The sequence below is a fragment of the Falco rusticolus genome, chromosome 3 (assembly GCF_015220075.1).
Source record: "Falco rusticolus isolate bFalRus1 chromosome 3, bFalRus1.pri, whole genome shotgun sequence".
Classification (NCBI taxonomy): Eukaryota; Metazoa; Chordata; class Aves; order Falconiformes; family Falconidae; genus Falco; species Falco rusticolus.
In genome coordinates, this window is record NC_051189.1 from 117,056,054 (window position 1) to 117,080,140 (window position 24,087).

A 24,087-nucleotide genomic window follows, 5' to 3' on the forward strand; every position below is an offset into this window, starting at 1 on the left:
TTTTTTGTGGCGTTGTTTTTAATGTAAAATTCACAGGACACGAATATTCTTTTACACCACTTCATCACTATTAAATTTAGTTGAAATACTGGGTTTAAAAATTATGAGTCCACACACAGGGCATAACTGCATTCCTTCCATCTTTTGGAAACCAATCTAAAAACAAAATGATTAATTTTATGACAGGGGTATTCAGACACAGCTAATAAAAATTTACACTTAAGGAAATAAATGCCGTAACACAATTTACTTTCCATCTACTGCATAAATTAAAGGTCATACACTTAACTCTTACAAGCTAAATGATTTCTCTTATAATGTTTACACAGCATATTGCAGCGCTGGGCTGGGCCTGCAACGACGCAAATCAGGAACTTCAACTGAAATCATCCATTTCCAAATCCATGACCAGCTACATTTGGCATAATTACATTCACTGCCCAGAAAAAAGAAAAAAAAAAAGTTTTCCAAAAGCATCCTCTTTAGCAAGCGCTATCTGGATAGCCGGTAATCTGATGTTAGGAGTTTCAGGATGCACAGAGATAGGCCTGTAAAGTTTACACGGGGCAGTTCTCCAAAAAGTTTGGATCTGCTTTCGCACTACCTGCACGAGGACATTCGGTGCTCCCGTCGTTTAAGCTCCCTCCACAAAATATGGCTCAAACGTGCACGATACTTTACATTAGAATCTGGTCTAATTCTCTGAGAGAGACAGTCTTGTTTCATTCTTTTCAAGTGGGCATTGGTCATATCAGACCAACATATCTAATCATTATGCACCGTTAAGTAATTAAAGTTTTTGCAGTAAAAATGCAGAATTATTAGACAATCATTAGGGATTAAATACTCCCGGTACAAAAGAGAATGTGTAAAAGCCAATTTTCAGGAACAAATTGGAACCTGTTGCAGTTTTTCCATATAAAATCAGGGAGGGCAGACTCTTTATATTGAATTTTACTATTTTCTGTGAGTTTCTCATTTTTCCACCAAAGTATTTCTCATTGACCAGAGCTATCTGGTAAATGAAGTAGGTTGAATCATTTTCCCTATATATTTTAATCTGGAGTACGTTTAGTTCAGCTTTTCCATTCCATTTTATTCTTAATTGTTGGACTGCCCATTATTTTATAGCAGGCATCACTATCATCTAGAGAAAAACTGCACTTCCCCAGGCTCGGTACGGCAGAGCTACAAAGAAACATGGGTCAGATCTACTCGTACTTCCACAAGGTGAAAGCAAGCCAAGCCCTGTTTATTTTGCTCTACATTTCAGGGATTACTGATTGACAGACCCTATTCTTAATAACAATATCACTGAGCCTTTCTGAGCTTGAATAATCATTGTTTTTCCTCTCTAGTAACACGACAGGGTTTATACAGAAGATTCAAGAGCATAAAGCTATGGTGACCTTCCCCACCTGAGAAGATGCTGCTGAAAGTGACAGCTGATTAAAAAAAAAAAACCAAACACACAACAGATCAAATGAGATAATGCTCCAGCCATTTAATCTCCAGACACATCAGCCCATAATAAACAGAATGATAACCAACTCAGACAGATGACACTCCCTCCTCCCCCCAGTTCTCCCCCTTCTTTAAACAGCATTTCATCTCACCATTGCTAATACTGGGGGAAAGAACCAATTTGCACTTTCTGCATCGGTTACACGCTCCGAGTCTCCCTGAACACAGCCCCCAACACCCCAAATACTGAGTCATCCCTGATCTGGATGCAGATATCCATGTAAAAGTACGTTTTCATCTCGATATTGACAGCGTTGCAGGCGCTGTCTCCTGCTACCTCCCTAAACCTGTTGTCAATAGTCTCCTCACAGCAGCAGCAGCTCATGCTCTGAATGAAGCATCGCTGCTTTTCCTCAGCCTCAAATAGCTGGATGGGGCATTTTCCAGACGCACGAGCTGCAAGCACATTCAAGTAAATGCCTTTTCCCCTACCCATTTTTTAGATACAGTAATGAATAGCAAGAATTGTAAACGCAGTTGATACTTGGGAAATAAAATAAAAAAATATTAAAAAAAAAAACAAAACCAGGAAAAAAAACCTTCTTACACATGCACGCATACACCCTTTTTATTTATATATAGGGAGCCGAACCGCTCTCAACATAGCTTGCATCTGCATGAACAGCTTTTGTACAGCGCGATACAAAACAGCTGGGTTCGAGTCAGGGAACAGAAAAATTAGTATTACAGAAGCGAAGAATTACTCTGTGCACCACTAGAGCTGCTGGAAAGCCCCAGCAGGGACCAGGACCAGCATCACAAGGCAAACCCCAAGATCGTTACCAAGCGCCCTCCCATACCGGCGGTTTTGCCGGGCTCAGCCGCAGCAGTCAGTGTTTGACTGTGATTTGGGGACTCACTAACTCAAAGCAGAGTCGAAGAGCAAAGGACTTTTTGCCACACTGATCCCTTAACACGCATCGTGGCCAGAACTACAACTTGATTTTCCTTTAAGCTCTATTCAGCTTTGGAGACTGAATTCCGAGTGCCTCTACCGAAGGGACCACTGCGTCCAAGCAAAGAGCAGCCCATACCCTCCCAGCTGCACACAGCTGGAATGGCCCCATGCTCCCAGGTTTGAAAATTACTGATTTCAGTTGAACACAGCCTGCACAAAGGGATGTGTTTTGAAGGAGGAGGGACTTTTATTTTTGGTTTTGGACTTTTTTGTTTTGGTTGGGTTTGTGGGTTTTTTTGGGTTTTGGGGGGTTTTCTGTTCTTTGTTTTTTGTTTTTTTTTACACATCTTAAATGGCTGACAGCTAATCATACTGCTTTCTTCATCAAAGTATTATTCAAGGTGAGAACGCATGGTAATCAGAGACACAGATCACCACGTAGCATGCGCGTTCACTTCTGGAAGCAGAGATAAAGTTAATTAAATACTCATTTCATTTGAATTAAGATAGATTCACTCCGCTTGAGCTGATCAAAACCCTAACCCAAAAGGTACACTGTACAGAGTAGTAGCCTTTTGTTACTTAAGCTTTCCCGAAGATGCATTATTTGTGTAGCCTGGTACAAACGTATAGCCCCTTTTCATACCATCTGCTGTAGCTCTCGACCTCTCTGCCTTGCCAAGGGCAGCTCAGGTGGCTGCACAACAGGAGAATCCTGTCCTGTTCCTCAGCTGACAGGACAAGTGCTTGAAGAGCTCTTCAGATGCACAAGGGACACCTATATGACACCACCTAGTTCGCAAGTTCTGTGCACACAGGAGTGACAAAAAGACCAAAGCGAAGCGATACAGCAAAGGCGGGAAGAGGTCAGAGCAGAGGAGTACAAGGCTAAGAATCACCCCCGTTCCTGCCGAGGGTCAGGGCGAGAGCAGAGCTGACAGACCTGAACACCGACCTCCTTGTGCCAGATCAGTCCCCCAGCCCAAACATGACGCTTCTGCTCAACGTCGCTCAGCTCTATGAACACCCAGGGGAGAACACCTCTGTCCTCCACCATGAAATCCCTCCTGCTGCTCTGCGTTCCCATCACCTGAAGAGGGGCTGGGGGGTCCTTCCACTTTTTTTTTTTTTTTTTTTTCTTCCAAGAAGCCTCCAGGAGTCACCAGCAATTCAAAGCTTAACCTAGAGATACAGCAGGGCTCTTCCAATAAGGTGAGCCCCAGCAAACTGCTTAGAAGTTATTTATTTATTTATAGTCAGGTTCTACTCCAGACAGATGACATTTTAATCTCAACACTGGAAAGAAATACCACCAGGTAAAGAAAAGGGGAAGGAATTACCATCCAGGCTAGGTGGATTTGAATGTATTGAGAGGAGATGTCTCACAGGAGCTTAGATCCAATCTGCGCGTGTCAGAGGATGTTGTGGGATAGGTTCTGTTACTCAGCCAAGCAGGATTCCTTTCGGTGCCTCTGCAAACTGCTGTTTCCCAGCCAGCGCTGCTATGAACGGTCAGCCCAGTTCACAGCAAGCCACTAAAAGCAACACCGGTCAGCCAAACCGCCTCCTCTCCTCCTGCAGTAATTGCTTTGCCTACATAACCAAAAGCAACTGGGGTCCTGCTAATGGAAACCGGAGCTTAAGGCTAATTCTTCCCATTTAAAATGCTGCATACAGATAGCTTTAGTCTGTATTTTCAGCAATCCACGCACACTTCTTCCTCTGAAGTATAACTCATCCGTGTATCAGATGAAAGATTTATTTATGTGCCTAAATCAAGAAGTTCAAGATGAAGAAGATGCTTGCTGAAGCCCCAGATGGTGCAGACACAAGCTGATCCCTCCAGCTGAGGACCAGCCCCAGTGTTCCTTTCTTTACACACAAACATAGATTCTATAAACTTTTTAGATTTAGATTTTAGATCTAAATCTAGATTTAGAGACAGTGACCTCCAAAAGTTCATTAGTGAATCCTGCGGCACAAGAAACATTTCCCAGGCTGGTGGATTTCTACCAGCAGCTCCAGGACTGAACTAGTATTCAAACCCCCGGTCACATCAGAAGCCCAAAATAATAAAACCTGTAGTTATAAATAGCTCCTTCCCCTGCCAAGGTGCACAGAGTTCTGTACAACATCCTAAAAGCAAATGAAAACATAATAAAATCCAATAAACATAACAACCTCTCGGAATGCAAGCAGATATAGGCGTACAGTGAGGAGCCCCGACCTGAAGAACACAGAAACTGGCTCAGATGGTGACTGTGGACCCTTGGAAATGTCATTCCACAGAGGGAACATGGGATGGGCCAACAATTAAGATTGGAGACTAGGACTCAGGTCGGATGACTTACAACACTCTCCAATGTGGGAAATGAAAGCCCAGGATTCAGACTTTGAAAGTTAACAGAATTTCAATGGCCGTTGATCTGGAAGACAAACTGACCAAAAACCTCCTTAACATGGCTATAATTAGCAGCCGGATCAGCCAATTCTAACCATGAAAAGAAACTCCACAGCTTTGGGGAATATCTGTCTTAATTCTCACAGCCTTGGTCCACTGATGAGGCAGCTGGGAAGCCAACATACAGAGATAGAAAAAAAGAATAGTAGCCGCACATGAGTAGCAACAAGGAATTTTTTGGAGATGTGACACTACCCTCAGCATCTCACCTTCCTTTTTATAGCTACCATGGCTGTACCTGCTCGAGCACATTGCGTGTGCGTAAGGATCCAAATGGCAATGAAGGACGGACAAGCCTTTTAACCAAATTGGCTTGGCAGTAAGTCTGCAATTTTCGCACAGCTCATTAGTGGTGACTTTTTATGGAAATGTATGCTGAAACAAAACCAAACACATCTAACAACTACATGTTCTGCAAATAGATTCCTTGATTGAAAAGAAATGTTTCTCTATTATATGCGAAAGAAAAAAGGGGCAAGAAGGCAGGAAAATGAAGGTTTTCAGAAAAAAAAACCCACCACAATGAGAGTCCTTCATGACATGCCCTCGCACTGCTGCGCTGACATCTTCAGGTACTGATTTTCAACACCTTTCACCGGGTCCAGTCACATACAGCAACCCACAGGTCAGGCAAGCGCACCTCCAGCACAAACCGCCCTCCATTTCCAAATGCCACGAAAGCAGAAGCAATATTATAATCTTGTAAATTCCTTCGTGTTTGCTACGTTACTTCTGTATGCTCTCCTCTCAAATGGGCTGATCGGAGCAGCTGTACTGCCAGGGAGTAGCAGTGGGACCTCCTTGACAGCAAAGGGTCCCCGTATTGTAGCTTAGCAAGTGTCACTTGATGTTTGTTTAAACGCTTATATGCTCCATCCTATTTGCAAATCATTAGCATGCCTGCTCTCCTGCATCTGCACTGATTGATCTCATTTGCATATGCAAAACAAATGCCAGTATGAGACACTTAATATTCCCTCAACTTCATTTAGCGCTGCAGCAACAAGGGTCAATATCTCACACCATCCTCTAGCATGCGAGGAGGGTTCTAGCTGAGTCAGCAAATGCTAATAAGCCTTGCTGCTTTCAAGTCTTAGAATCAATTAGTAGTATATTAAGGCAGACTTGCTGGGAGCTCATTTAAGTAATAAAAATCTTTTGTATAGCTAAAAAGAAAAAGAATAGGAAGGTTGACTCTTCCTTCCCCGGGGAGTTGCTTCCATAAGAAGTCACGGCGGAAAGCAACGCATCTGCCCACAGCATCCACTGCAACAGCTCCGCCGGGTTTGCTGGCATCAGAGGGCAAGTCAGTCAGTAAGGACACCCAAAACCCACCCAGTCTTTAGCACAAGCTTTTCCCCTAACCCTTGTTTGAACAATATTAACATACACAGGCAGCAAGAGGAATTCAGAGCAGCGTATCCACCGCCACCAACCCCTGCTCCTGTATTCATGACACGAACCGACGCTGCAACGGCACCTCGCCTGCATTAACATTTACGGAGCGGTGACTCCAGGCTGTCACAGCACGAGATGTCCTACCAAGGAGCACAGGCTCTCCAGTGCTAACACCGCAAGCTTCTTGGAACACAAGCACTGCCACAAGAAGCTGCATGATCAGCGTAGGCAAACAAATGGTCCAGCAAAAGCCCAGCCTGCAGCCTCCCCACTGCTACAGGCATCATCCACCTACAGCAGATCCACCGAACCCCCAAACCCACATGCTCCAGGTTAGCTTTCCCACCCTGATGGGCGCTCAGCTCCAGAAATGCTCTGGAATTAAGGGACTGCACCAAGAAGATGCATTGAAATCAGAGCAAACACAATTTACACCAGCTGAGGGTCTGGCCCAGAACCTCTCTGCCCCTCACGGCCTCACCCTGACTGACAGCAGATCAAGTACAGAGAAGACAACCGGTACAGACAAGACAACCGACTGATGCGGAGCTTTTAAGGTATTTCCCCTCATGCAGATGCAGCTTCTGCGCATGTCAGCAGGGCCCAGAGCTCGGTGCTTTTGCTGCTTTTACCCAACGCTACAAATGGCACCAGCAGCCGCACCAGCCAGCCACACCAGCACTTGACCTTGAGCACTCCCGAGGGGCACTCACTACTCAAAGTGAGCACCAGAGCTCATTTCAGCTTTACGCACCGGGAGGTATTTGCACCTGAACGCTCTCCCTGCCTGAAGAAGTGCCCATTCATAAAAAAGCACGAGCATCCCCAGCCACACCACCCAGGGAAAGAGTGGCCAGCACAGCTATATACCTTTATCTCCTTCACCTACTAATCGAGGTTTGTTTTACAAGCACCTGACTACCTGATGTAGCACCGAGCTCATAAACACGGCAAGGGGCAAACACCTGGCTTATTTGCTTGATTTGTCTTCAGCAAATTTATTGGGCATCATCTGCAGGCACCAGACTGAGCAGCACTTGCACCGGTTCCTGCCAAGGCTGCGAAAAATAATTGAGTCACCACTGTCGTGCCAATTTGCCGTTCATTTCCCTTTCAAGGCTGAAATGCCACTAATGACTGGAATATGCTTCTGACCATGAGAAGTTTCCTCTATGGAACAAAAAGGAGTAAACAAATATAGATTACTGGAAATAAATAGCAATAAAGGGTTCACAAGCCAACTTCAGATTTCTCAGGTGGCTTTTTGCCCTTTAAAAGTTGTTCATAAAACAACTGCTCTTGTCTAAACCACTAACAAATTCTGAAGTAGTCTTTTTTGGTTGGTTGTTTTGGGTTTTTTTCTGAACGTCACAGCTAAGACATCAAAGGTACGTGTTCACTGTCAGGCCAACAGCAGTTCTTCCAGCGCTAGCACGGGCCAGGAGCAAAGGGCAGCAAGAAGCACAGCAGGACTTCAGGCTAATCTGGGATCTAAAGACTAAAAAGCACTTAAGAGGTGACTGACTCCCACCAGCCAGATACTTCACTATTTGTCTCATCAAGTTTGGATCCGTCACTCCAACATGTGACTGAACACAACAGCTGACTGTGCAAAAATCACTTGCTTCCAATATGCATATGGTACGTTAAATGAAAGAGTAGCTGCACATTGCAAACAGCTGATGATAAACAGGGACACAGCTACAGAGCTGCGATATGGTGGAAAAATTCCAAAGAGCAGCCATAAAAAAAATTCTGAAACCATATGATAGGCAAATTTACTGCCAACCAAATTTCTTTCACGTTAGGTAGAAAACACTTACTTGGAGACAGAACCAATCCAATGCTCTGCTTTAAATCTAATTATAAAACTACTTCTCTTCCAGACACTACACTGTGTAAAACAATCCTGTCACTCAATATTATTGACAATACTGCGTTGCCTTACTGCTTATTTGGTATCTTGGTTTATCATGTAGTCCAAATAGTAATACCTTGCAAACAAGAAGCGAATTAAAGTGCTGACTGAACAGCTGCATGGTTTGGCACAGCTTTGACAGCTCTACGTACACGTTCCTAAGCGTAGTGTTATGAACCCTAAAATGAGAGCAGCAAACACAGCGGTGCACAGTGTTCTCCTGCTCCTCACCTCCCCACCACGCTCTGTCACAGTGAAATCATGCCTGATGTTCCAGCAGAGAGGAGCAGTAAGCAAAGCTGCTGCAGAGCTGTGTTACCCTTCAGCTATTTATCACCAGCGCCGCTGCACTGCCTCCCTCTTCCAGCAAGACTCCGGCTCTTTCCGCTTCCCTCCAAGTTTATTGCTGCTTGACAAGACAAGGGATAACGCCCGATTTCTGTTCCCATCCTTTCTTTCAGGCATGATGTTCATTGTGACCAATCATGCTTTTTTAATCCCCGCGTATTAAAATGGATTGGGATGTTTCAGACACAGGAATATCAATGTTCAAATGCAATCTGCGCAGTTCCTGCTTTTAGAGTCGTTTGGAAACAGCAATGTGACCCAAAACAAGTCAACTCGCCCAGAAACCTGTTAAGATACAAACATTATCAGCAAGATACTGTGACAATAGGTATTATTAAGAAGTGCACGAGGCCACCAGAGCCAATTTAGGATCTCAGCTGCTGATCTCTTTGGCTGGTTTGAATGCTCTAAGCAAGTTACCAGAGCAAAATAAACTAATAAAACAATTTTTGGTATATAGGATTAGATGAAAACTCACGGGTCACCTGCTACTGTACTCTGCTGTTTCATTGCTTCTCCGTATGTTGGGCCTACAGACAAAATATGGGCAATTTCTCTTTACAGCACTCCACATAATCTGCAACAATCAGAACTTAATCTCTTTGGGAAGGTTTTTAGGTTCTGCAGTTCCACAATACAACAGATGGGAAGTTTTCTAAAACTTAAGATTAATTATAACTTTGAACAAATTACCTATAAAAAGAATACTATATAATGAGCACAGAAGTCTTGACATTAATATTTTGTCATCAGTTCAACACAACTAATTCCATCAGCATGTTTCCAGACTGGTAATGGCATTCTGTACCATCATCACAGAAGATGCTGGAGTTCAGGCGGCTGCTCCCGGATAGCAGTATGAACCATAGCCGGGTTTCCCTGTTTGCAAACAGACCAGAGACAGCTGAAAAATGCCGAAAGGAACAATCCAACTATGCAAGTCCATGCAGTCATCTCCTGTCAATTACTTTAAAGCAGTAATGAACATCTCAAAAGTTACAGTGTTAAAGCCTCTTAGAGACAAAGGGGCATTTTGAAGTGTTGCCACATTCAGAGAACCACCATTTTATGGCTTCCCAGGCTGTTCTTGTCCATAGCGTTATCTGAACTGTAGGGGCTACAAACTTCTTTTAATTAAAAACTTCAATCCTTGAGCACAGCTCTCTAATAATGAAAAGTAACAGGGTGGGTTCAGCATGGAGCTCTGGCCATCTGCGTATTTAGGAATCATTTCACCAGTTACAACCACCATTGAAGCAGAATGTCAAGCAGTACAGTCCAATACGGAGCACTTCACCTGAAACTCAGAAGAAATTTTAAAACAATAAATATTGTCTAAATGTGAAGACAACATCAGTACGCTAGACTCACACTCAAATTTGGTACACACCCTTTAATAGTCACGGACACCAAGCCACTTGGATTGAGCACCTGAAGCTAAAGAAAGCACCTGCAGAAGCAAACCAGCACCGACTGTTACCACATTCCTCAGCCCAATAGGAATTTTCTTCATTCTTTTTAAAGGAAACATGCAATGCCACTAGACTCACTACTAACTCGGTACTACGTGCTGACTCACCAAACGTACCTCCCACCAGCATCACGAGATTTCCCAGGGAGGTCTCCCATCCAAGCACCGACTCCAGCATCACCCTAACTCAGCTTGTGAGACACAGCAGGAGGAGGGAGACAAAGCTAAATCTTCCTCAGGTCACAACTGATACTAAAATTAGGAGGCATAGTTTAAAAAAAAAAAAAAAAAAAAAAAAAGAAGAAGAAGAAAAGAACCACTAAGGGAAGGTACATTGAGCACAGCTGGTAAGGATGAAGTGGCAAAAATTGTAGAAGCAGCTGACTGAACGGGAGGTAAAGAACTACGTCTATTATAACAATGATGTCCTGAAAAGTATTGCACATCCTTGAAAGCTTTATGCCACACAGTCAGCGTGCCCAATACTCAGTAGACCAAAGTAAAAGTAGCTGTTAAAAAGTCAATACACTCTGGCATCCAGATCCACGCACCCAACTGCAAAGCCATTTTGATTTTGAATACATTAAATCATCTCTTGCAGAGATTGAATCATCAGATAAACAAAGCAACTTCCAGAGAAAAAGGAGCAGCAGAGCAAGACTCGGAGCTTTCATCCTTCCCACTGCCAGCAGAACAAGGGTTAATCTGTACATTGCTGCAACTCAGGATTCACATTGCTCTGTTTTGGTTTGAAAAAGGAGAAAAGCATCAAGCCCGTAAATTTACCAAGAACCCCGTGTGTTCAAGTTATGATTTAGGTACTGAGAGAATTGGGACGCAGCTGGATCTTTAAATGAACCCAATATGGTGCTCGCTCAGAAGGCAAATTGGCATAAAAAGCACATTCGATTATGGCTTTAAAAATTTTCGCCTATTCAGTACTAGCCTGAATTTATTTACACAGACGGAGAACATGCTTTGAGCAGCCGCTGGACAAGCACGAGTCCCCACGTAACGACAGACAGCCCACACACCATCTCTGGGAGGCTGCTCCCAGCTGGTTTACCACCCTTTCACTCCAGCATCTCCTGAAGCCTTAGAGACTCTCTAGTCCCCGTAACAGCTTTGACCCCCAGTGTCAGCTGCAAGCAGGCAGGACTGAAACCTGAACTGTTACTCAAGAACTTTCCTGCAGCCCAGTGAACCTCATCCAAACCATCACAGCCCAAGTCGTACCCACAGCACAAGCAAATTAGAGCCAATTCTTCAGAAACTCTTCCCAGACTTTTACATTGAAGAACTTATTTTCAGAAAACGACTGGTTTGTGTATCCAAATTCCTCCACTCTTTCAGTCGAAAAATGGGATCATCATTTCCCAGTTTGTCAGAGGACTTCCAAAAAAAGGCCCATTGCCCAAGGCCTGGGGGAATCCCCGGTTTTTTGTAGGAGATTTTTGCCCTCAAGGACAGTGTTGGTCTTCACAATCAGAAGCTGATCTGGACAGTTACCTGCTTTCACAAAAATCTTGAACACTCTATTTCCAAAGACAGAGAGCGCTCAAACTGATCTGTCTGTCTTCCATTAACGGGGCAACTGTTACTGTAAAGTCAAATGACAGATGGGAAAACTGAGACACAAAGCAGTTTCACAGCTGGTGCACAGCGGCAGCACATCCACAGAGCAGCACCGGATCAGGAAACCTCATTTGGGTTTAGCAAAAGGAACGGTCAAGGAGGGCCAGGAACCAGTTTTTAATTGTATTTTCTAAATATGTATGCACAACTTCACAAAGAACCCTCTACAGAATGAGTTATTTGTGCTTGAGAAAGAGGAGGGTATTTATTATGAAGGAAAACAGCACCATTTACTTGGGGCTGTTTCCCTCTGTATTTAAATGCTTCTAATTTCTTAAAATAAGCAGTGTTCTTCTAGGCATAATTGTTTCTTTTCAATCAGGCACTCAGTGTTTGCAGCTATCAAATTTGTTGCAGCTGTAATCAAACTCGATGTCTTGGGAAGGAATCTTCACCTAATGTTCAATCTTGCTGCATCACACAGCACTGCTTCTGCAGCAGAGTCCAGAGTCCAAAACACCATCGTTCTCTCCGGAGGTTTCTAACTGAGCTTTGCTTTTGGAGGGAGAAATTAAAAAAAAAAAAAATTAACATTAAAACTCTGGAAGTTACATAGACGAGGATTCCTAAAAAAGGTATTCAACATCATTACATCGCTCTTCTTTCATACAGCACCTCCCTTGTTAGAACACAAGCACCAGGAACAAAAATACAATCCTATTTGAGAGAGAAACCGAGGCACAGGGCAAAACTGAGAGTTGAGAACATCAATACAGCAGGACCAAGTTAACACAAGAATCCAATTCCTTCCGTTCCTGCTAGAAATCCCCCAGACAACGCTGCCCTAGCCGCAGCAGGACAAGTCTCAAGAGAGAGCACTGTGCCTCTGACGGATTTCTGCAGGTGAAGGAAACACCTGGCTAGCAGGCTAAGGAAATAGCAGCTACCCCCCTTGAGATGGAGAATAAAACCGTTTTCAGCCTGCTGCGTTCCCGAAACTCAGCCAGCCACTGGTCCTTCCTCTGCTTCAGCATCTCCCCTTGGTGCTACCTGTCCTCCTCCCTCCTTGTCTGCTGCTTCTTTTGTCTGCATCCCGAGCGCAAGATCCAGCCGTGGGTCCAAGGCCAGCATAAGGGGCCCAGTGCACCGTTCTCCTCCTCAGCCCCATCCTGTGCAGCCAGGATGAAACCCCTGCACAGGCACCCTGTCCCTGCCAGCTGCCACAGCACCCCCAGTCCTGGCAGCAGCTGTAACACACACCACCGGAGCAGAAAGACACTTTATGCCAGACACCCAGGCCCTGGCTGCTTGCTTAGTGTTCAACGAATGCTCAAGAGCCTCAGAAAGAAAGACCAGTGGAGCCTCGAGCATCATTAAGCTCATCAGCCTCAGCAGTTTGTAGAACTGCTCTGTACTCACGTACAATAAAGAGGAGGTTTGGATGTCTCTCCTTAAATCCCTTTCTATTTTTCATACCCTCTGGACTAACAAGGCAGCCAAGATATAATGGTTTACAAATAATAATAATGTGATTTTATTTTATATCTACATTAGTAAACTAAAAAACCACCTGCTATTCATCATGAACTGTTATTAGCATTATTGAGGAAATGATGTGGAATTTATATCAATTTTCCTCTTATAGTAAAAGACTTGCCCAATTTATTTTAAATGTCAACTGACTGTGTATTCATCAGGTGTGCGGCAGCACTGATTGTAATTAATTCCACATTGTAGTCTAGGCATGTGCCTTTATTAGCTTCACACATCTTTCAGGGGAAGCAATAAATGGAAGCATTGGTCATTTTTGGTCATTAAATCTTCAGGAGTATTTTTCACAAGATGAGACCGTCAAGATTCACGCCCCAGTAAAATTCTAACTTAGATTATTTATAGCTGTTTCTACTTCAAAATTCTCCTGCAGTGGAAATGAAATGCAAGACTCTACAACAGCTCGTTAGGATTTTTGAGAAGAATCATTTAGTCTTAAAAAAGGAAAAAAAAAAATCCCACAGTCTGAGGGTGAACAAGGCTAATTGTGAAATCATGTTGAATTCAAGGGACAGTTGAACAGGGAAACACAAACAAACTTAAGGATGCTAAAAGCATGAAAGCACTTAATTTAAATATTTTCTAAATTATACGTTCTGAAACTGAGCTTCATAAAAACTGCTTGTATTTAGCAAAAGAATTTCTTAACTAAAAAAAATAACCTTCAGATCAAAATATTATACTTAAATGGAAATGAAATTTTCTGTTCTTCCAATTCAGCATGAAAAAGCTGACAATTTTTCACTCCCAGCCATCCTGCAATGGTTTCCCACATTTATTTTTCCAGATCATCCACATAACAACAGTTACTCATGACAATCTAACCACGTCCCCTCTCAAACTGCGCTATTGCTGCAGGTTTCCCCACAGCCACAATGCCATAGAGTAGCTCCTGAATGCTCTGCGTGGGTTCATGAAGGCAAATTCCTAACGGCACGTAGGACAAGGAGCCATTCGGACCTGGTTTTGCAGCTGGGAAGCTGGGAACCCAGACTACAGCGCCAACGTGAGACCACGCAGAACCATCTGCGCCACAACTGGGAAGAGAAATCAGATCTCTGAGGTTGTGACCCGGTGCCTTAAACCCAGAGATGCTCCAGCCTCAGCAGCATCGTCCTCAGTCGCAGCCGTGCCCGCTCCTCGAGAGATGGCTGGGCTGGGGAAGGACAACAGCAGCTTTTATTCCACAGCAGAATCACGGAGGAATTATCCCCGCTGTTTCCTGAGCTTTGAAACAATTTTTAGCTTCTAGAGGAAAATCACAACAAACAGTATGAGATGAGAGAACATGAAGAATCAGACAATGAGAGCAGACAGAAACAAGATGGCCACACACACCAAACCAAATGAAGAAAGATGAGCAAGTCGGACAATGAGGAAGAGAGGATTAAGGAAGATCTAGCAGCCAGGCACAGTAACATATAATGAAGTCAGAAAACCGTGAGGTCAAGAAGGAAGCATCACAGCCCAGTAGCCCTGGAGCTGGCTATTCCTCTGTTTCCACGGCCACCGCTGGCACCTGGCTTACCTGGGGCTTGAAAAAAAGCTCTGCAGACTTTCAGAAACTCACTCTGCCTATCTGTTCTTAAAGCATCTCTAACTTCTCATAGCAGAAATGTTATTTAATAGATTCCACCGCCACTGCGTGCAAACTCTCCCTTTTTTAGCCAGTGAAATGTACAGCTGAACCATGTGTCCTGAAACAACCAGAAATTAAGAAACATACAAACAGGTACGAGCAGACGTCTGTTGTTTTCAAGAAATTGCTTGTAAGAGATCTTATCGTGCAGGCATCATACTAACTAGATAAGCTAGGAAGATGTTAACTTGGATAAAGCCAACCTCAATTTATGTATTTCCCAGAGGATCAGGGCAGAGCAGGCATCAGTGTAAGCACAACGTTTTTGTGTCACTTTGATGCCTCCAACTACATACTTTCTTCCTGTCCTCCTTTAAAAAGAGTTCCTGAGATCTTTTGTTCCAATTTTAAAATTCTGTTTCTTTTGGTGCTTTTCCCAATGATTGCTTAAAGAGAGGAAGAGAATAATGAGCATGCTTTGATAGCAGATCATAAAGGAATCATTTACTGCAAGGACTCCAATGCATTGTTCTGTCTTTAAACATGAATTATCGAATCACAAGCTATTCACCGAGTTGTAGATTACCAATGAACTGAAACAGTAATACAGCAGCAGCGTGTCCCTTTGATCAAAAAACACACTTATCTCCTTCTTCAGTCTTAGTTAACAGCGATCCAAACGGCAAGCAAGCAGCTTGTTTGGAGGCAGGCTCAGAGCAGCACTTCCAGCAAGTTTGCCCCTCTCTTCCTCAAAATGAAGCTTTCATTTACACCAGCGCCCTGGGTCACCCTCTAACACCAGTGCCCTGGGTCACTCAGTGGCTCAGATTAAGTTTTAAGTACATTTCTTTTTTCCCCCCTAGAGATGCACTCAAGTTACCTGCTTGAAAGCCTCCTAATCACCAGTCAAACTTCAGGTAATCTAAAATACACGTGACTAAAGGGCAGCCCTGGAACAAGCCTTTGTTCAACATCACCAGCTGCATCAAAGTAACAAAACATTTACAAGTGTGCAAGTAATTGTGTGTAAATGCCAAAAAAATGAACTCTAAATGTCAAGAAATTACAAAACCAGCTACATGTCCTCTATCACACAATTTGGGAGTAACGTACTGTCATCTCCACGAGACACAGCAACTGACATATGTTCTAGCAGAGGTTTTGCCAACGGGCACCAGGATCTGCCTTTCCTCACCACGCTGCTGTGCTCGCCTGTCCTGCCAGCCAGCACACACCACCAGCATCCCCAGCAGGCACTTACCCAGCAAACAAACAGAGGTGGTCTCCGACTGCGATGAACTTTAACACCGTCGCCTAGCCGTACGCAACACCTGCTCACACACTGATCACTTCCAGACTAATAAAAAAAAAGTCTTAATGCCAGTGGCGCCTCCAGGCAGAGCAAAGGTTTTAATCAGAAATTAGAGGGTATTTAAACAGAGCTCCCCTGAACAATTGTCAAGTGCAGAAAATGTTGAGAGACTTCCACATCATCTAAATGAAGGCACCTGCTTGGTTTAATGCATTGGGTAATTGGCCAGTAGTACTTATCAGCAAAAAATATCATTAAGGCCGAGGAACTTCCACAGACTCCAAAGAACATTTATGCAGACACAAACAGCATCCTAGGTGCAATAATCAACATAAACGTAACTTGAATTTTAACAGGGTTTAATGTCATTTACCCAGCAGTACCAGGTCATATCACAGCCGTGACCTGCCTGCTACTATGAACAGCTCTTTCACGTATCTGAGACTTCCACTGTCCAAGATTTTCTGAAGCCACCAAGCCTTCACATGGAATCCTTTACTTCTACAACCACCAACCACTGGCCATTATTTATGACCAGAAACACAGGAGGCGAATTTACGTACTTGGGGAGGAAGGTGCACAGTAAAGAAAAACAATGCATAAGCAAAGAGACTATAAAAGAAAAATGCAGTAATCTGAGCATCCTATGCACTGCTCCACAGTCCCCAGTGTCTCAGCTGTAAATCCCAGTGACTATGCAGGGCGCTGCGCTTGCTGCAACCCTGCACACTCCACAAATCCCACATTACCCCTCCTTCTCAGTCACTCCAGCTTTGCTGTTAGAATAAGCCTTCAAAGAGGTTTTGAGCACAGATGCCGAGAGGAAAAATTACATTTCACTTGAAAGGAACCAGCAATTTGAATTCAGTATTCTGTAGAAATGGATCAAATTATACAAGGATCAGACACTCCTGTCTTGGATTAAGTGTCTGCATACGTATATACCCCGGTGGAAAACTCTGCACCTTCATTTTGCATCCTGCCACAAGCCAAATGCAGATACAATTCAAGACAATTACTGAACTGAGCAGACTTACCTTCATAGTTAGCCTGGAAGCCTTGAGCACTGACTGCGTAATCACTCACAAGCCACAAGGACAGCACAACCCCTGTACTCACAATAGGAGCAGGCAGCTGGAAACCCGTTAACCTGGAAGAAATCAAGAGGAAGGTTACACTCACCACTTCTGCCTTTGACCCGATAGCAAATCCGAGAGATGCCACTCCGGCCAGTACACACCACAGCCTGAAGCAGGGAGCATCAGAGCTGAAGGAAACAAACCGGTACAGCTTCAACAAATCCTGGGCTTTTAACACCTTCTGGCTTACCAGAGTAACTACTAATGTAGTTCTTTGTAAGCTGGTTTCAAATAGGGTCAATCTGCTTCACACCTCGTTCAGTAACAACACTGGCTCTGCAGTGCTCTGCTAACCCCAGCCCTGTGATCTCAGAGCAGTCACCGAGCCCTTCAGAGAAACTTTCCCTGTCCATGAAATGGAAGCAATATTTAAAAGGTTGTTGTGTGAGCCCAAGACATTATTCAAAAATGCCTGTAACGTGTTTTGAAAACCTCGGAGTAAGAGTATCAGGTAAGGGTCTGAAACATTATACAAGCTATATTAAATCGAACACAACCTAAAATAGCATAAGAGAACAGGCAAAAAAACTGATGTCCCAATTAAAGCCCATCAAGGTGGCTGTCTTCAGAGTATTTGTTCTGTATTGTACAATGGATAAGGTTTGAAGTTTCCAGGAATCCTCCCCAACCCCCACCCAACTGTCCCTGCGAGAACAATCCCAAGGATGGCACTTTTCATCCTGCTACCTAATATGTGCCACAGCGAAGATTGCAATGGTTAACACCTCTTCACTCGGTGAGGAAATCAAAGCGCAGGGACACGAAATCATTTGCAGAAGACCATCTAGCAGATGTACTGCAGGAACTGCCTAGAACACAGACACGTGCCCACCGGTCAGGGTAGAAAGAACTATAGAGAAACGGGACAAGTCTAGCGAACAGACCAAACCCAGCACTGCAGAAGCCCCTCACCCAGGTGTCCTGCCCTCCCACCCGCGCTACTAGAGCTAAATGACAGCTGTTAATTTTATTACAAAAGTCTGTTCAGTAAGGGTTTTAAACCCGCATTATGAGATTCCAAACACCAAGTCCCGATACTGTGTTGACATAGCCCAAGAACAGCTAATGTACATTTCTCACAAACAATTACAGTTTTATACCTTACAAGCCTTCGCCTTACACCCGGCTACGGTGATTTACATAATTGCTTTAAAACAAATGTTCCTTATGTAAATCTCTCATATTAGATTCTTGCCTGCCGTTATCAAGGACAAATTCAGATGCAATCCCCCTTGCCTGCTAACTGTCCTAAACCCAGACCTTTACAAAACCACAGAAGCAGCAGCAACCGAAGGCGCTCACTGCCACGAGGTCTCATTTGAGATCAAGAGTGTTCAAGCCGGGAACCAGATGATCTTCAAGGTCCCTTCCAACCCAAACCGTTCTACGAGTCTGCGATGAAGTAGCATGAGATAAACCGGCTACAGTAAGGCAGTTTGAAGCTTCTTACATCCTCAGAGGTTTATCCCACATCTTTTTATACAGCAGCTAGCCTTTCTTACAGAAAGCGCAAAAGATTACTCGTGACACAAAGCACTCTGACCTCTTAAGAAATATCTGTAAGCCTGTGTTTGATTCAGAGTATCTCCTCTCCTCGTATATTACATGGAATGAAAAAAGCACCCACAGAACAAAAATCAGATCTTTAATTCTGGGGGCCACCACCCTCTCCCTGACCATGGGCTCAGGTACCAGCACACTGCAGTTCCCAGCCCAAGCAATTTCTCCTTCGAGCAGCCACCAGCCCCTGGCAACTTCCAGAGACAGCGATTGTACTTCCCTGCAGTTCTTCCTCTAGCCTTAATTTAGTAAGCCTAAAAATTATTTAAAATAGATTTAACTCTGACAAATGAAAGCTGACATGCGCTGCCTGAGAACCTTATTAAAGCAAAATTTCCAAACTGGCAAAGTTCACACAGTTCCCAGTCAATTATGGAAGTCAAATTTTATGTCAGCAGAGAAGTACGTACTGGCTGTCAGCATAAAATCCGTTGTCTGTACAAGCTGGAAGGACAATTGCTCCTGTTTATTAAAAAATAAAAGGTTCCAGGATGTTTTAAGGTCCAAGATAGTTTTATCATGCACAGAACTGAGGAAAAGCGCCATAGTTTTTATTAATTTATTTTGCAGTTTAATTAAACTGTTCTACTGAAACCTTCATGCACTCAAAAAATCCAGGCAAGGCATGGACCAGTTTAATAAAAACACACAATGGACAGCAGAACCTGTCAGTTTTTCTTCCTCTAATCACCATGCACTGCTTTATCATTATCTAGGAATTAGTTAACGATAGGCTGTGCTTTTTATATCCAAAATAGATCTGTTCCCTCTGCACTAAGCTTCCTGCATCACAGATTCTGTTCACAGTCTATGTACCAAGAGGACCTCGCTTCACAGGTGTTTCTTTTAATTCCAGGCAACATTTATACATCTGTTTACCTGTAAGCAACTGCACATGTCCCATAGGAGTCAGTGGGAAATAACTGCTACCTGGAACAACACTGCCCTCAAGCATGTATTCGTATTTTCTAGTTACAGGGCCTTAAAAGAAAAGGATAGCCTGTGCATAAGGGCATGAAATTGTAAGTGAGGGTTTGTTCTCAGTCTTTCTACAGATTCCACATTGACTGAAGACACAATTTTCATGGGAACCTCTGGGCTTCCTGAACCTCTAAAAATTAATAAACCCATCCATCTCTCCAGGCCCTTAACTTCAGAGGTTCATTTGTGTCTATCAAGTGTCCCTGGAGCAAGCAGAAGAAAATGGGCTGCCTGCCTGCACAGACAGTGACCAAACACTGTCTTCCCCTTCAGATCAAACAGCCTTTCTGCCCACAGATGATGAAAAGTGCCCCATTAACGCTAAAACCATACTTGTTCAGAAGGAAGCAGGAAATACTGCTTCAAAAAGAAAAAAAAAAAAAAAATTCTATGTAGCAGCTCCTACCCTCTAGGCCACTAATTTCTGTATCTGCGTGTGCAGTGAAAACCTGCACTGGAAATGGGACTGAATTCCTCCCATTCCTCACTGGAAGCAGTTTCGGTCAAAATGAAAGGTATTCCTCCTCTTAGGCCTTCAGAAACGCACAGAATTAAAAATTTTCTGATGTCCTCTTCTCCAAGCAGGAGCACAGGCAGCATCCTCTTTAAGAAACACTAATTTAACCAGGCTCATGCTCAAATCACTCCCGTAAAACCTCAGTGCTCCTGTTCCAAAGACCCAGGACAGCCAAAAGCTTGGCAAGGCACCCTGCCTCGTTTTGACCTGGCTGGTAAACTGTCCTCCTGCCTTCCTCCCTAAACCTGCACCCCAGGCAAATTTAAAGCACAGGAATCAACCTGATGGCAGACAGAACATGAAACCATTCCCCTACAGCCTCACGCAGGAAGCAGCAATTCTGACATCGCTGTTATTTAGTGTAGCAATAAAATATATATATATATGCTAATGAGAAAGAAAAGCAACAAACTCTGCTTCTTGTTTTTATTAAGGGCCATAACAAGAAGGTGAGGGCAGTAATAACAGCACACACACACACACACAAAAAAAAAATCATCTTCCATTTCTTCTGTACCTCTGGCCAAATGGATTATTGAGTGATTATCCCCTTAAGTTGCTCGGAGCCAACACTGATTGTGTGAGATTTTCAATGTGTTTTTCATTGGCTTAATTCTGCTCCTACTGCGAGGCACCAAACTAAACCAGTGCCAGAAATACCACTTCATAAGCTTGCCCTTGCTTCACAGTACGGCAAAAATCAATATACCAAAACACATCAGCACAGAAATCCTCTCCTCTCCTTGCATCCCTCTTCATTCTTCACCTCGGGTTTGCCACCGACATGGCAATATTTCTGGTGCATGGCTCCACGTTTGCAGAACAGCTTTGCTAGAACCAGTGTCAGTAAAAAATAGCTGCTCTTGTAACCACCATCCCTTCACAGGTTCTCCGTAGCGCCACGAGCACCAGTGCCTCCCAGCACACCAGCAGGTGCTGAGGCTCAAGGATCATACGCTGGGTTCTAGGGGTGCTGCTCTCCACTCCTCACCGAGCTCGCCTCCGTGACCTACCACCATCCTCCCTAATGCCACAAAGTCCTTCCCCAGTGGCAAATCGTCCCGCTGAGCACCAGAGACCCACTGACTGCTGGGCGCAGCAGGTTCAACCCACAACTGAACACTTCTCTTGCCCTAGGAAAGGAACAGTCAGCCAGGACAGCCCACCTTTCTGTCCTGTTGCAAATGCTCTCACCTCCATCTGTTGCATATTATACTGTTCCACTGTATCAAGTACAACTGCATCATAAACTGTGACGCAGGCTCCCGTTTTGGAGTGCAGGTGCCATAATTAAAACACAGCACATTATTTTTCTGGTAGGATGCCCACCATCAGCTCAGGCTGCAATCAAAATAGTTATTGCAGCTGGCAATCCAACAGCCTTTAAAGCATAAATGCTAGAGAAGTGTCTCAGAACATCTAATGAAAATGCACTGGATTGCATCGTTTAACCCAGCATTAAATTACACTACACCATACTTCAGTGATTTTTTTCCTGCATGTAATTTAAAGGCACCTATTAAAGAAAATTTCCCACCAAATGAACCACACTCTTCACTATATACAGTTTAAATGACATCGTTCTGTTAAGTACTAATCTGACACCCTTGCACTATCCCAGGACAACAGTCGAGCCAAGTCAGGTCTAAGGGACTCGTTGAGAAAACAACGGCTCAGAGTGGGAGCGGAGGGGTCTCTGGAAGGAGCCGGTGAGCGCCTTGCATGCTGTGCACCCAGCTAACAAGGCAGCAAGTCAACCTGAAGTCATGGGAAAAGTGCATTCACGAAGTATTCAGCTAATCCATTTTCAACCAGGGCCAACAGAAAGAGCCCAGTAACCTCCAGTTGCCTTTCAATCAAGTTTTATATGCCTTATTCAGCTAGATGGCTGGCTCGTGCGCACAGAAATCAAGAAACTCACTGGCTTCAGTGAAAGGCCAGCTGTATGCTCAGCCTTTCCTCTGAAAAACAGCTATGAGTGAGAATTACTACTTGCAACTTTCTCAATGTTGATGAAAAGGATGTGTAAGCATCGTACACCAGTTGCTGCAGGCAGAACACCATCAGAAATACGTACATATGTATGTATGTTTAAAAATTAAATGTCTTAGGGGAAACTGGAAACAGCCACATGCAAAGTTAGTGGTCGCTCACAAGTGTCCTCCTCTCAGGCTGCCTGATGGAATGTAGATCAAGACTAAGAGAACAAATGCAAGAGATGAGGGAATTTACCCACAGCAATCCATCTCGTCTCGGACCTCGTTACAGGTAGCAGATTTTTTCTTTAAAGACACAGTTGCTGGTGGGTGTGGGGTATAGTCGTCTAACAGGGAACAAAACATCATGTCACTCCTATTAATATCTTAGTTTTAGAAATCAGTTTTAGATATCATCTTTCATCCTGAAGAAGTTTAACGTCTCCTCCAAATCATGGGCCAAATCCCAAGAGAACCACTATGCATTTCAAATTCTACTGTACAAACCTGGCAAAAAAGCGACCCACTGATGCCCTAGGCACACGGACTTGAATATTTGCAGTAAAATTAAAGCTGACAGGTCTTTGTCACATATCATTGTCTGCAAAATTCAGTGGTAGCCCTGACTCCAGGAGGGCTTTCTCCGCCACCTCGCTGCTGTCCCACCTGCTCCAGTGTAATTACAGCTCCTACAGCCTCCTCCTCCTCCTCCCAGTGCCCCAGTACGCCTCCACCTCGCTCATCCCCTGTGGGTGTACCACAGGCTGCTGCTGCCTCGGCCCCTTCCACACATCTTATCCCTTCTATTTTCAGCAGGGAGAACTGTGCAGATCTTTTCCCCCCACTTTCAATAAGCATGGATGAAAGGCACACCCAAGGAGGCAGCTAACTCTCTGCTAGCATTTCCACAGGCTTGTCTGGTTCAGAATTTTTTTTCCTCAGTGGTCCTGTTAGTTTTTCTCTCTTTCTCTCTGTATTTATCAACAAAACAAGGAGTTACAATAAGATGTGAGCTTTTTAAAAAAAAAAAACCACAAAACTATATTGGCAGAATAACTGGTACTGTGAATGTTCTCATTAATCATCAATAAACCAAGCAGAGCATAATCTGAGAATACTTCCAGCTCATGCATGCTGCAGACACTTAAAAGCCAGTTTTGTCTGCAAGGCAGAACTCACTGGTGTTACAGACAGCTGTCCTTTGATTTTAATCCCTGTAAGGCTTAAATGATGCTCTGGACCAAAAAAAAAAAGACTCAGACAGCTTAAAAGGGTACTGTAATGATGTAAGAAAAACTGTATCAGTTCACATTTGGATTTACTCAACTTGTTGGAATGATATATGCTCAAAACCAAGCTGTTTTTATTTTTAAGTCAAGCTACGAACAGATCCTGAACAATTATCTTCAGAGGCATGCTGCAAGCAGCAGTAACTCCTTGTATATTCTCTGTTCATATTTCACCAAGCTACTCCACTGTCAACCAACGCCACATGTCCCATTTTATCCCACATTACCTTCCAACCCTCCCCTCTGCCCAGCTGTTTGATAATTAAGTTGCTTCTGAAATAATATAATCCATTGGCTCTGACATGTATTACTATATATTTTTCTTACCAAGACGGTAACATGCATTAGGGAAACAAAAGCTGCCTCTGCCCCTTAAACTTGCTCACGATGACATATACGACACCTACACATTTTTATCTTTTTTTTTTCAGGAAATCAATCCAACACTTTGCAAACAGTTCTCAATCTAACCTCACGCAACGCAGCCCCCCGTGCCAGCATGGCTTAGGAATCAACTGCACTTTCTCCCCCCCCTCCCCCAAGCCAGGTATAATTCATCAAGGCACAAGAGTCCTTTGCTTACCTGACAC

The 24,087-nt window shown here is 43.8% G+C and overlaps 1 protein-coding gene across 1 annotated transcript in view; it reads right to left on the minus strand.

The window, feature by feature from the left end:
* The window catches only part of CSMD2 (CUB and Sushi multiple domains 2), a 305,276-nt gene that overhangs the window by 242,058 nt on the left and 39,131 nt on the right, over positions 1-24,087 (minus strand). The window contains exon 3 of the mRNA XM_037381617.1: positions 17,073-17,185. Coding sequence (XP_037237514.1) covers positions 17,073-17,185 — 113 coding nt within the window. The remainder of the gene's footprint in view (positions 1-17,072; positions 17,186-24,087) is intronic.